Here is a 13111-nt window from a genome sequence, read left to right as displayed (position 1 = left end):
GCTGGTGAATCCAGTCCTCTTCAGGGTGGAAGAATGTTACATAGATCTGATTTTACACATAGTTCTAGAATCAGCCAAAAACCCAACAGCTGGATACAGTTCATTTTAAGAATCAAGACCTCAACACATGATTCTTAGGGAGGGGAAGATTTATGTTAGAGTTTGTAAAATTCAAGTTTTACTTGATGTCCATAACGCTGTGGAAAAGAAAACACTATTTTTTTGTTTGTGTGTTTGTTTCTGATTACGGCATGCTGCAGAGAAGACGCATGGCCTCTGGGGCCGCAGGCAGAATTTTTCTGGATTAGTGACCGCACAAACCAAAAGTCAAAGCACGGTCAGACCCAAGCCTTCCTCAGCTCTGCTTCTCCTGGTGCAGTCGGGAGCCTCTCAACCACTGACGAAACCCAAATGCCCTCGTTCTACTCATGTGTGACTGTCCAGATCCAATGGTCATGGCAGACGCAGGGGAATCACTGGGAGCTTTCACAGTCAATAGGTCTCTGCCTCAAACCCTCTGCTGCCTTGTTTCCCAGGAACAGCTGTGGCCTTTGAGCAGACACCCGGAGTGCAGAGCAGTGGTGTGGCCACCAAGCACCTGAAGAGCCACAAGCACATGGCAGGGGATCTGTGCTCAAAGTGGCCAATCAAGATCCGGGTGGCTTTGCCATCACTTTAAGTAGCCCAGGAGGACAATAACCAAATCCCCCAACGGAAAAGCAGAGAAAGAACAGCAGTTGAAGCCTCCAGAATCTAAACAGAAACTCTAATGATCCTCTTTGAATTCCTCAGAGGACTGACAGAGGACACAGAGCCCCACAACATTCTTTTTTTTTTCAGTCATCCAATGTTTAAGTTCTTTTCTATATTTCATTGGATCAAGAATATATATTTAAGGAGATATGCAGTACCAGAGAAGCAATGTTTTCAAATGGACTGTGAGTCACAGTCAAAGCCCATGTGAGAAAAACAAGGGATTCTGTATAATTTGTCGGGCTGTCAAACTTTAAGGACTCTGCTGCCAAAATGATTTTGGTCAGTAAAAACTAAAACTAACCAGACATATGACAAATGTTCATAGTCAGGGTCAAGAGTGTTTACTCGTCAGCAGTTAGCTTTTAAAACACTAGAGATGAACTGAATGTGGCTGAAGCCGACGTATTTAAGGCGTCTGGGAAGAGTCTCGAACTCTCCGCTGCTGCTGACAAAGCCTACGGGTTAATCCACAGGCCTCGCTGTGGGTGCCACCTAGTGGGTTCACCTCCTTGCAGGACAAGATCTATTTTTAAAGGCCAACACATACACACATACACTATGATATGGTTTCCCTTAGAGAGTCAGATCTGCCAAATAATTACCACACTTCTAATTTTACATTTGAGTTGACGAACACCAAAGCAAAAGCGGAGGCTTGATTTTTTTATTTTTGCTCTACTAAAATTAACCCACCACGGACAGTACTTACTTTCCCCTTATGGCAAACCACATAGTGAAAAATGTAAGTAGAAAAAAAAATGAAAATAGGTATTTTTTGGTTGTTGTTCATACATATCCATGAGTAGATATATAATACACACATAAGCATAACACAGTGGAAAGATAGCCAATTTGCTCTAACAAGACAGGTCTCTTTCTACAAAATATAATGATGCCTAAAAATCAGATTCCACATTGCAGAATACAATAATTTTTCAAAGGTCATCTAAAGTATTAATTGGATGATGAAAGGTTATCAGAATTGGGTAAAGGGAGATTTTGTGTCTATAAATAGGTCATCTGTACACATACACACATATTATAAAAATCACACACGGTAGTATAGTGGGCAAAACTTACAGATATCCATGGCCATGATGCTTATGTCTTGATTTAGCGGAAGATAAGAGAAGCAGCAAGAGAAAAGAAAATAGAAAAAAAAATTGGAAGAAGACAAAAAGAGGAAAGGAAGAGGGAGAGAAAGAAGAGGAGGGGAAAGAAAAGAAATGGGAAAAGAGAAGAGAAGAAGAGGAAAGGAGAAAGAGGGGGAGCAGGACAGAGGAGGAAGCAGAGGTGGCTGCCCTGCCTTTTACTGGCCCCTAAATATGCCCCCACCCCTCCAACAAACCAGAGGGTCAGGTGGCAACGAGGAGCGTCAACTCTGTTGGTTATTTTAAAAACATCTATTCAGCTTAACAGCTGAGCTGAATTGTTTTTGCTATATGGTCACCTAATCTAATTAACCACATTTATTCATGCACACTGGACGCAAGGTTACTTGGGGCAATAGGGAACTGCCCCTGCCTCTCCATTCGGGGTATTTAATAATGGATCACCACATTCTTTTCCAATAGAAAATACGTTTTCAGCTACTCGTTGCACTTGTAGAGTGAAACATCACTCTAGTCTGTTAAGATTTTTAAATGGAAGGCAGCAGAGTGGACAACCATCTGACCAGCTTATGTTATTCTACACATGAGGCCACCAGGTCTGTCTCTGAGCTGGCGCAGCCCAGCCAATTGCTGCAGAAGCTGAAAGGTGGCCCCCAGGAGAGTTTCCTGGGAAGGCAGCAAGCTCCCTGAGGCCGGAAGGCTCTGAGGGCTGGCGAGGAGTGGCATTCCACACTCAGGGGAATGTAGGTGCAAAAGCAGAGGGTGGAGGCCCATGGCACCCTGGCACACAGGGATACCATCGAAGTCTGAGCCCGGGGTGCAGAGGGAAGGAGCAATTCCCTGGGCTCCCAACAGCCCCTCACCAACCACCTGGACTGTGGGCAACAGCCCTGGATGTCAGCTGGCCCTTTCTCAACTCTAACACACCTTAGGCCATGTCCTTCTGTGCCCAAGAATTCCTGTTCTCTTCTGTTTATGGGCTCATTTTAATCATAAAGATTCTAATGAAAAGCTATACAGTCACAAGCCCCAGGGGCTTGAAAGTTCAAGCAGCCTGTGACAGTGTGGGTCAACACCTTGATGTTGGGATGTGAGCTTAAGTGACATGTGCAGGTTGGCAGGGCTCCCTCTGGGCTCCCCATCACACTGCCTGGCACTGCGTTCTACACTCACGGGGTTCATCAGCCACAGACATTTGGGGGAAATACTCAGTATCATTAGTCACCCTGGTAAGTACTCAAAAATAACCAGGATGAATGGATGTGTGTTCTGTATGTTTGTGACATAGGGGCCATCACAGGAGTCACCAGCACATAAAAATCTCCTCCGTCATACATACCACATCCCTGGTACCCAAAAGGCAGCTTTAGTTTCTACCCGTAAGTATAAAAAAAGCTAAACACCAAATCACATAAAGTAATTTCTCACAATACCGCATCACTTTAAATCAAGACACAAATTTAGGAAAAAAAATAAATAAATAAAGCCGCCAAAGGACATGCTGGCAATTTATCAGATTAAGCACCAGTGACTTCCCCTCCTGACCGCCCTCCCCACCCCCTGCCTCCCTCACCAGACCAAACCACTTTGCTGCTGGATTCACAACCTTCGCATCCATGCTGATCATCAAGCAGGTGTTGCTATGATATCAGGCTGAAGGTTCCAACTCATGTGACTAGCGATGTTGAGACTATAAAGCATGGATCTTTGGATATACAAGTAAAGTGTGGAAATGAATATTTACTGTGGTCAGGGCCACAAAGAACTTAAAGGACCATACTGTGTGTGTGCACATGTGCACTGGGTATATTTGTGGGCAAGTGAGAGGAAGAGGGAATCTACAGGAAAGTTTCCTCAGATTGGATAAGTTTTTAGTTTCTTTTGAAAAGCACAGTATTTGCTATTTTCCCTCTGCAACCCAAGCATCACCCACCACGTGGCTCTGTCAACAGGTGAGACCCTACAGCTCCCCAACTCCTATCAGCAGATGCACAAAGCACAAATCCATTTCTTCTGGACCTGCAACGCCCAACACAGAAGGTTAATGCAGTTTAAACTAATTAAAAGTAATTTAAAAGTTCAATTCCTCAGTTGTACCCGCTACGTTTCCAAGTGCTAACAGCCACCTGTGGCTGGTGGCCACCTTACAGAACAGCACCAACCTGAGATCACGTCCACTAACATGGGAAGTTCTGCTGGACATTGGCGACCCAGACCCTGCCCTGACCCTGTCTCAGCAGGTGGATGCTGAAATATCACACATCCCAGGGGGGGCCCCAAATGCACCTCCAGGAGTTTCATAGATCTTCATTTCTATACAAATAGTTAGAACGTGACTTTAGTTTCTCATGGGAGTCACAGCCCCTCTGGTAAAAAAATGGAAGACAATGGATCGTCACCTCCACTAAACGCACTTTCAAAAAAAGGAACATTTTTCCATATAGTTTTTGGGAAATATTGTAGCCTTCGAAAGCCTGTTCATGGACCTCTTTAAAACATACGCTCAGGGAGCCTGGGTGGCTCAGTCGGTTAAGCATCTGATTTTGGCTCAGGTCATGATCTCAGGGTCCTGGGATCCAGCACTGTGTCTGGCTCCCTGCTCAGCGGGGAGTCTTCTCCTTTTTTCCTTCCTGTCTTCCTCACTCTCACTCTCCTTCTCTCTCAATAAAATCTTAAAAAAAAAAAAAAAAAAAAAAAAAAAAGCTCTACAAGAGCATGTTTCACAGTGGTCACTTGAGACACAACTTCTCTGCAATAATAACCTTGGCTTTATGCTGCCCTAAGTTATCTCCTTATTAGTCTTTTTTTATTTTTTTTCTAACTTGAGCTCATTAATTATAGAAATCAGCAGCAGCCCTCACATTAGCCAAAGAGATGCTATGAATAAAAATTAGCTCAAGGAAACTCTCTCCATTAAAATATCAAGGTAATTTCTTCTCCTCCAATCTTAGAGCATTCATTTACCATGTGATTAGCATTTTTATCTGGAGCTACTGAATAAATTGTAATTTACTTTTGACGAAATAATTACCTTGTGGAGGATAAAGGTTGAAATGTTTATAGCCCTATGAACCAAGAATGCCCTTTACAACTTGTGCAAAATAAAATGTAAAAATGTAACAAAATTAAATGTAAAAAACTAACATAGACTGTAGGTGGGAAGGCAGCTACTGTACAATGTAGTATAAAACCAGCTTCCCCTGGTAATAAAGGTGACCAGACAAATAATCTTAAAAAGAAAAAACACACAAAAAGACAGATTATGGATTCCAAATTTTCTGTCATAAGGCAACTTCTCTCCTACTACTAGTGATATACGCAACAGTTTAACTGATGTGAGTCAGGTCTTCTCAAACTCACTTCAAAATCTTCAGGTAAAACTACCTTTATTTTTAAACTTTTTTAAATGTAATAAAAGCTTCAAAGCAGATAGAGTCTGAAAGTAAGAAAGAAGTCAAGGTGATTTAATGATTTATTTCTGGAGTTATCTTGGTTGAAAGTTATCAGTGTCAACCTTTACCTCGGCAGTGAAGCAACATTTTATAGACAGCACTTTGTGACAGTGGAGAGAACATGAATTAAAAAATTGAGGGAAAGGCGCCTGGCTCGTTCAGATGGTGGAACATGAGACTCTTGATCTCGGGGTTGGGGGTTCGAGCCCCACACTGGGTGTAGATGATACTTAAAATCCTTTTTAAAAAGTTGAGAGAGGTATCTGACCTGTACATGTCTAAATCAAATGTTTTTTCAAAACAAACTTATGATCTTTATCAGTACATGGGGGAAGAGAGAATTTCAGAAAATAATGCAAACAGTAGGCACATACTAAACCTAACAAGCACCTCCTTTGGGTTAGGAACCATGGCAGCTATTTTAAATTCTGCTATTTCAGCACTTTAAAGAGACAGAAGGTTAAAAAGAAGAGAATCATACTTGAGTCCATTAGAACTCAAGCCCCGTGATGGCAGGGATTTTTATCACTCTTCTTTCCTCAGAAGCAATATCAGTCCCGGGCACACAGTCAGTGATCACAGAATAATTGTTGACAAAGAATGACTATCTGGCAAGTGGAGCTAATAAATGTGAAGGGGAAAAAAAAATCCTAGCACACCCTACTCCTGTTCTGAACAGGAAATTTGTGTTTCAGGCATCCCTTCTGGGGTTTGGCATGATCACCCTGGGGTCTCACATCCAGAGAAAAAGCAAAAGTGCAAAAGAAGAATAAATTAGGCTACAGGAAAGAAAATTTGAGTATTTGAATGAACACAAAAGAAACAATGAGAGTTCAGTCTGAAGAGATGGCAGAAACTTCCAAAAGTAAACGACTGAAGACCAAGCCAACAAGAAGGGAGAAAGGCTGCACAGATCAACAGAAGCATACCAGTGCAGTGAGAAAACCTTTTAAAACATATAGGTCTTGCTGTTTAAGACATTTCTAACTTGGTCCTGCTCTGCTGCCTTGAACCAAGCCTTTCAGATGGAGGGTTTCCAGCGGAAGACAGAATATTTTCAAGCTCTGAAATCTTTGAATTATAGAATCCTAATATGTAGAAGGGATCTTAGAAATCCTTCATTCCAGTGCTCATTAACTAAGGCTCAGAGAGGGTAAGAACTTACCCAAAGTCACACAGCCAGTTATGAAGACCATGGCTACTCCCACTTACTCTGCTATTGCCCCCAGCATTCCTCGGAATCAAACACCCTGGATTTCTAATTTTCTTCCTCCTCTGAAAGCGAGGGGAACAGTTTTAGGGAGCTTTGGGAGATGGGCTGAGGTGCATAGGGCACAAAGCTTATTTGCTATCATTGCTTTCATATTATTTTCCTCCCTTATGCTCCCTACCACCTACTTAATGAAACTCTCTTTTGAAATATTTAAGGTCTGTTAGATGTCTGCAAGCTCCTTGAAGCCTCCAGAGAGAAGAACTGATACAAATCCAACTAAAAAAATTCCATCTCAAATGGGAGGATCCCACATCGGGGCAGAAGGCATCGCATGAAGCTTACTCATTCTCTACAACTGCATCACGACAATATTTATCGGATCACAGAATTTTAAAATATTCAACACTTTCAATCAAAAATGCATGAAATAGTAAAGCCAAACTATTATGTGTGTCTGGCTAAAATGAACATCTGGTGGAAATTAAGACCATGAGCATGATGATTTGTGGAGCCATCTACCTCTGAACAGCACGACTGAGTTTATTTTTCTAACCTAGCTCAAACCTATAGAGCCATTAGCTGTGTAAGGTACCAGAAGTGATAGTTGCAAACAAGTAATAGATGGTAAAATGTCATTTGTCCTTGGCTTTCATAATAGCAACTATTATAGGCATGAAGTAATTGCAAAATTAGCAAATGTGGCTAATCTTGTGACCAATCTGTACCTGAGAATCTGAAATCTTAGCTTAAACTTTTTTTTCTAAGAAAATCTACACAAAACAATACTAACATTTTCAAAGGTTATTTTACCTTACATTGCCAACTTCTTAAATCAACGTATTTTCAGGTACTGGAAATCAACTGTTTTCCCACTTCAGTTTCAGCTGGAGTGGCTTGTTTTGTTAAATGTGTAATACCTGTGCAAGTGCATGTGTATATTTTAAATTTTTGGTTAAATGAGATAAAATTAAGTAGTGTTTTTAGAATGTATGAAAAGCCTGGGGGTTAAAATATTTAAAATATTCGATGTCTCAAAAAATCTAAAGGTACCAACATGATTTTTCTGTTCAATGATACTATATGTCTGAACCTAAATTATCTGTTGACTTTCTGTACTCAGAATGTAACTGAAAATCCAGAAAGAAACATGAGGCCTTTGATCAACCAAAGCAGTCCACAAATTATAGGCACATTACTTATAAAAGCCCTTTGAGTCTTCACGCAGAAATGAACTGATCTTTCTTTAAGCACAATTCTCTCAACGCTTGTTGTCTAGGATGCAGATGTTAACAGTTGATTGGAAGTGAACAACTTCTAATTAAAAAGAGAAAATACACTGTAAAACCCACATGAATACATTTCATCTGGAATGGATGGATCTTCTAATTCACTGTAGAGAGAGGAGCGAATGTTCACCCTAACCCTAAGAAGGGAAGCCATAGCAGAGAGGAGACAGAGCATGATTTAGATAATACAGGTGTCAGGAGAGTGCAAGAGCACAGCAGTCGGTGTGGCCCTGAGGCAGGATGCTCCCGAAGGGGTGCTCGGGTGCTCAGAGGTAAAGCAATCGGAGGTCATGTGGGGCTGGGAGGGAGAGAGAGCTCCACAGAGCCTGGGTGCTGAGAAGTGAACACGCAGTGAAAGAAATAGCTCATGGCTGGGGTCAAGGGGAGCTTTATTTAGGATGGTAGAAACTTGAGTATGTTTGCAACGTGAGGAGGAGGAGCCAGGAGAAAGGCAGACATCAGAAGAGAAGTGGGAGACAACTGTGTAAGCAAACACAGGGGAGGGATGGCACGAGAAACACAGAGGAGCAGATTGGCCTGGAAGACCACCTGGACTGCCCAGAAAGCCCTCGGATCTCCCACCAACCTGACTGCATCCGTCTCACTTTAAAACTGCCACTCACAGGCAGTGCTCGCCAGAGACATTAGTGTCACCTGGGGTCTTCTCTGCTGCATCGCTGCCCCACCCCAGACCCACTGAATCAGAATCGGTACATTCACAAGATCACGAGTGATGCTTATTACATCCCGAGAAGCACTGGTTTTGACGATGGGCGTAGAAGTCCAATGGACCTGTTTGAATTCAGCTCTACCCTGGCCCCATGGTATGGGCTCTTGGGCAAGTCCCTTTCAACCTCAGTTTTTTCCCCTGTAGAATGAGGACATTGACAGTCATATTTCTTAGGGGCCACTGTACAAATTAAATGAGATCATGTAGGTAAAGAGGTTGGCACCGAGCATGGATGGTACGTTACTAGTGTTCGTCCCTTCCAGCTTTGTTAAGCTGTGGCCGAACCCCTTTAGGAAATGACTTCACCAAGGATGGAAAGGAGTTTCATCATCTTCATGCCACGGCATCAGCTCAGAGACCTGCACACAGACGTGTAATATTAAAGTGAAGCATCCAATAGTGACGCGCTGAGATGAATCTAGCACTGTGATATGGGTGAACCAACTCTCCCAAGGCAAATATGAAAGCTCGTTCTTTGATTGTATTTATACAAATGCCAATTTGGAGTAGGTTAGGAACTTGTTTGGGATTAAAGGATCAACTTTCAGAAGAGAATAAGCAAGGTTCAAGGCAGAATAAATTCGTCTTTCAAAATCTCCTGCAACTAGGAGTAACCTAAGACAATGAGTCTCTGAACCAGATGTCAGGATGCTGCATTCTGGTCCGGGATCAGCAGTACAAACCAACCCGAGATGCTGAATCTAAGGGATCAGGGTTAATGCTTGGGGAAAGTACCTAAGTCAAATCACACCGCTAGAGCAGTTTCTTCATTTTAGGCAAGGCTCCAATAATGAAGTGGCTGACTTCACTGAATGCACCATAATTTCCTGTGTTGGCAAAAGCATATATATATATATATATATATATATATATATATATATATACACACACACACACACACACACCATCACACCTGTACTAAGACAAATCTGCTTGCATTATTAAATATGGAAAAAAAAAACCAGAACATATTACACAGAACACCCACTTCTGTTGGGAATAACACATAACAATGGCTAAAGTATTTCAGAGACAGTTAATTTTTAATATGAAGAATCCACAAGTCATTCCAATGCATTCAATTTGATTAATTCACCTGCTGGGCTAGATCCTGGGTGGCAAGAGGGCCAAAACCCAGGTGCCTTGTTGGGTAACCCCCTACAAAGGAAGGAGGCACCAGGACACAGTGCCAGGAACCTGCACTACAGGCTTGGAGTCAAGGCCTGGAGCCCTGATCAGTAGAAGCTTCTGGAAAGATCTCATTTGATACCACTTCCCTGGGATGCAAAGGAAGACAGAACATTTCTGGTAGGGATGGCAGTAAGACAGTGGCATGAAAGAACCTGACGGGGAGGCTAAGGAGTCAGGCTCTTACTTTCATTAGTGGGAAACCATGAAAGGTTCAACTTTTGAGGAGTGACAAGATCAAATCTTGTTATAGGGTTAGTCATTTTGAGGATGGACTGGACGGCAGGGAACCTGGGGGCAAAATGACAAATTAAGGGCAATGCACTTAACCAGGCAAAGGATAAGCAGGCTTGGGAGGAGGTGGAGGGTAGGAACATCATTTCAGAGTCAGATGTGGGGGCCTTGGTGACCTATAGGGAGAGGAGTCAAGGGTGACAGCATGGCTTCTGGTTCAGAGGTACAAAATAATAAAGCCCAGAACTATAGGAAAGCTCCAGACCAGGAATTCTCCCGGTCACAGGGAGGTCATTGTGAGTATCACTGTAACGCATGTCCTAAGAGCCCAGGCAGCACTATAGGGAGGACAGGATTTCCTTTGTGTCCAACAGTAAGAATTCCCCTCCACAGCCTCTACACAGTCTGTGAACCTTGAGCAGCCACTCTGGGGACATCCCTGTGAAGGCCGATGGCCCTTTCCTTTAGATTCAAATCCTCAACTGGATAAGTTTAAGTGACTCCAGTTGTTAAAAAGGTGTTCCTTCCAAACTGAAATTCACAATGTTCCAGAGGCGTGGTTACCAAGAAAGAGCAGGTCTCAAAAGTACAAGATACCTGGGTTGGTTTGTTAAATGAAAGTGACGTAAAAGCTAAGTGCTTTAACCAAATTTTACTCTGAAAGTTATGCTCCTGGCACCAGTTAGTTGATTTCAAAAAGGCATTTCCTTGAAGGCTAACAAGCATTGTCCCACTCTCAACAGAAGGAAGCATGATGAGCAGTGTCTCTGCTCACCTGTATCACCTCCTCTCCCCTCCCAGGGCAGCAGCATGGATGATCCACTCCTGGCAGGACACTCAACTGTTTGGTGCCTCAAGGGTTTCCCTAGCTTGGTGAGAAGAGGCAGCCTGTATACGCAGCCTGTTGTTGGTTCTCCCTGGAATGGGGGGCAGCATTTATACCTTGCCGCTTTTGTCAGCAGGAAATACCACCAACATTTTGGCCAGAGCCATGCTTCACCCTGTGAGATGGTCAGAGTATTTATAATTCTTCACATTACCCCAAATGCCAGCCACAGTTATCACCCCAAGCATCTCCAAATGCCCACTAAACTTGTGATACATTCGGTTTGAGAGCCACAGCGGTATCACCGATGAAACTCATCTCTATAAATATTCTGTTTTTCTACCTGATAAAAATAATTACTGTTCCTACTGGTCCATCTGATATAGTATAAAAAATATTTTTTAAAGGAGTAATAGGTCAAACAAGCCATCAATCTTCTATAGCTCTTTGCTATTCTTTAGTAAAAGCAAATTGCTAAGTGAAATTATAGAGAACACAGCTATCTCTCTAGGACTTAAAATGGCTAAAGATGGCACTTTTTTTTTTCTTGGATAATTTAAAAATGAAATAGAGTTCAAAACTCTAGGAACGAAAGCTTGAGGTTTTTCTTTTCTTTTTTCTTTTTTTTAAATTTAGGAACAATAGAGGTTTTATAAACCAAGCTGGAAGAATCAGAGTACCAAGGTAAAAAAATGCCTCAAAACGAAGATAATATAAAAGGATCACTGGCGATTTACATTTTCACATGTATTAGTAACAAGAATGAAATAAAATAAAACATGACTTCTGAATCTCACTCCCATACTTGTGATAAAATTATTGAAGTACTCTGTATTGTGAATATGCTTTTAATTCCAAGGCTTCGAGTATTCACATTTAGACAGAATGTATTTACTAAATAATATTAAGTAAACTGTTAGTACAAACTTCTCTGTACCGGAAAGTTCTTTGATTTTTAAGAAAAAAAAGTCCCATCATTCCAAAACCAAAAAACATGCCCAAGGGTACTCAGAAGAGCAACAGCAATAACTAGCACATACTGGCAGGAACATTCCAGTGCTTGAAATCCACAAACCTCAGGAAGCACGCTTAGACAGATGGTACTTAACATACAACTGCATTTAGATTTATAGGAAGATTTTTCACTTACTTCAAATTTCTGTTTAACCGCTGTTCCTCTAAGTTAAAGGGGTGGGGGTGGGGGGAATCACACTGTAATTCCTGATTTTTCTAATTAAAAAATAAACAAAACACGGCTTTGGATGTCCTCAAGTAATTGCTTTGAGGCTCCTTTCAATAAACACGACTTTCAAATTCTAAACAAAAAGCAAAATATCAAAAGTTAGCCCAAGGAACACTGTACAAAATCAAATATCACAGCGCAAACCAGGTGATGGCGTCTATCAGAAGTGATGATTCAGAACAGGATAAATTTAGATCGGTGCTTTCCAAAAGGCGTTTGGATGCCAAATGCAAGTAAATAGGTGAAGGCTACATCCCAAAAGTTTCTTGGAAAAAAAGATCGCCAAAATATTAAAAAGACTCTTCTTTTTGAAGTTTTCAGGGCCCTGGTGTCCTTGACGCTGAACTTCCCCGATCTGGCCTTGGTGTGGCCATCCATTACTGGGTAAATCAACGTGAAACCTGAGGACGCTGCAGCCTCCGAGGGCGCCGTCAGGAGCAGTGGGGCAACTCCACATGGGACCGGCCTTTTATGGCCTGAACCAGAGAGCCCTGATCCCAGCTAATCTACCATAAATAGCTCTTGAAACTCAGAGGAGCCCATCAGCTGTTGCAACAAGCCTGGCCAGCAGCTCCTTCAAATGCAATTAGATCATTCGCATTGTCTCTCAGCTTGTTTTATAGAGAAATTAAAAATGCAACAGCAGTCTACTCCACAGGCTGCAACAATAGAAAATTGAGTGGGCAAACATTTCTTAGATTCTACTGTTTGCATCCCAAAAGAACACATCAGCACTGATAAAGCTCAGATACCGAATGCCGGAAAGTAGGTGACACGCACAGTATATACGTTAAACAGCACATTATGAAGGCACGGATGGGTCTGTTTACAGCTTTACAAATTGTGTGGCCAGCTGTAGATTTCTTCCTACTTCCATTAACTGCAGAAAAAGGAGACATCAGAAGAAAGAACGGTGCCGGAACTACTTTCTCTAAAACACACAAGGTTTTGTCTTAAGAGCAGCAGCAATGCTCCCAACTAGCAAGAAGGATCCTTCAGAAGGATCTCAGGTCACTCACCTCACTTAAAAACCAAAGGAAGCTTAACTACTGAGAAAATCTGAACGACCTC

The 13111-nt window shown here is 42.1% G+C and overlaps 1 protein-coding gene across 18 annotated transcripts in view; it reads right to left on the bottom strand.

The window, feature by feature from the left end:
* Window positions 1-12482, bottom strand: part of SVIL (supervillin) — a 153978-nt gene extending 141496 nt beyond the window's left edge. For 17 of the 18 annotated variants that reach the window (XM_072749271.1, XM_072749273.1, XM_072749278.1 and 14 more), the window contains exon 1: window positions 10747-10798. In XM_072749271.1, coding sequence (XP_072605372.1) covers window positions 10747-10783 — 37 coding nt within the window. In that variant the 5' untranslated portion in view covers window positions 10784-10798. Of the gene's footprint in view, window positions 1-10746; window positions 10799-11947 lie in introns of those variants that run through there. The other variant, XM_072749284.1, reaches the window with a different exon arrangement.
* Window positions 12483-13111: the final 629 nt, after the last annotated feature.

The sequence above is a fragment of the Vulpes vulpes genome, chromosome 2 (assembly GCF_048418805.1).
Source record: "Vulpes vulpes isolate BD-2025 chromosome 2, VulVul3, whole genome shotgun sequence".
Classification (NCBI taxonomy): Eukaryota; Metazoa; Chordata; class Mammalia; order Carnivora; family Canidae; genus Vulpes; species Vulpes vulpes.
The sequence above is the reverse complement of the archived record's forward strand: the minus strand, read 5'-3'. Positions and strand labels throughout refer to the sequence as shown.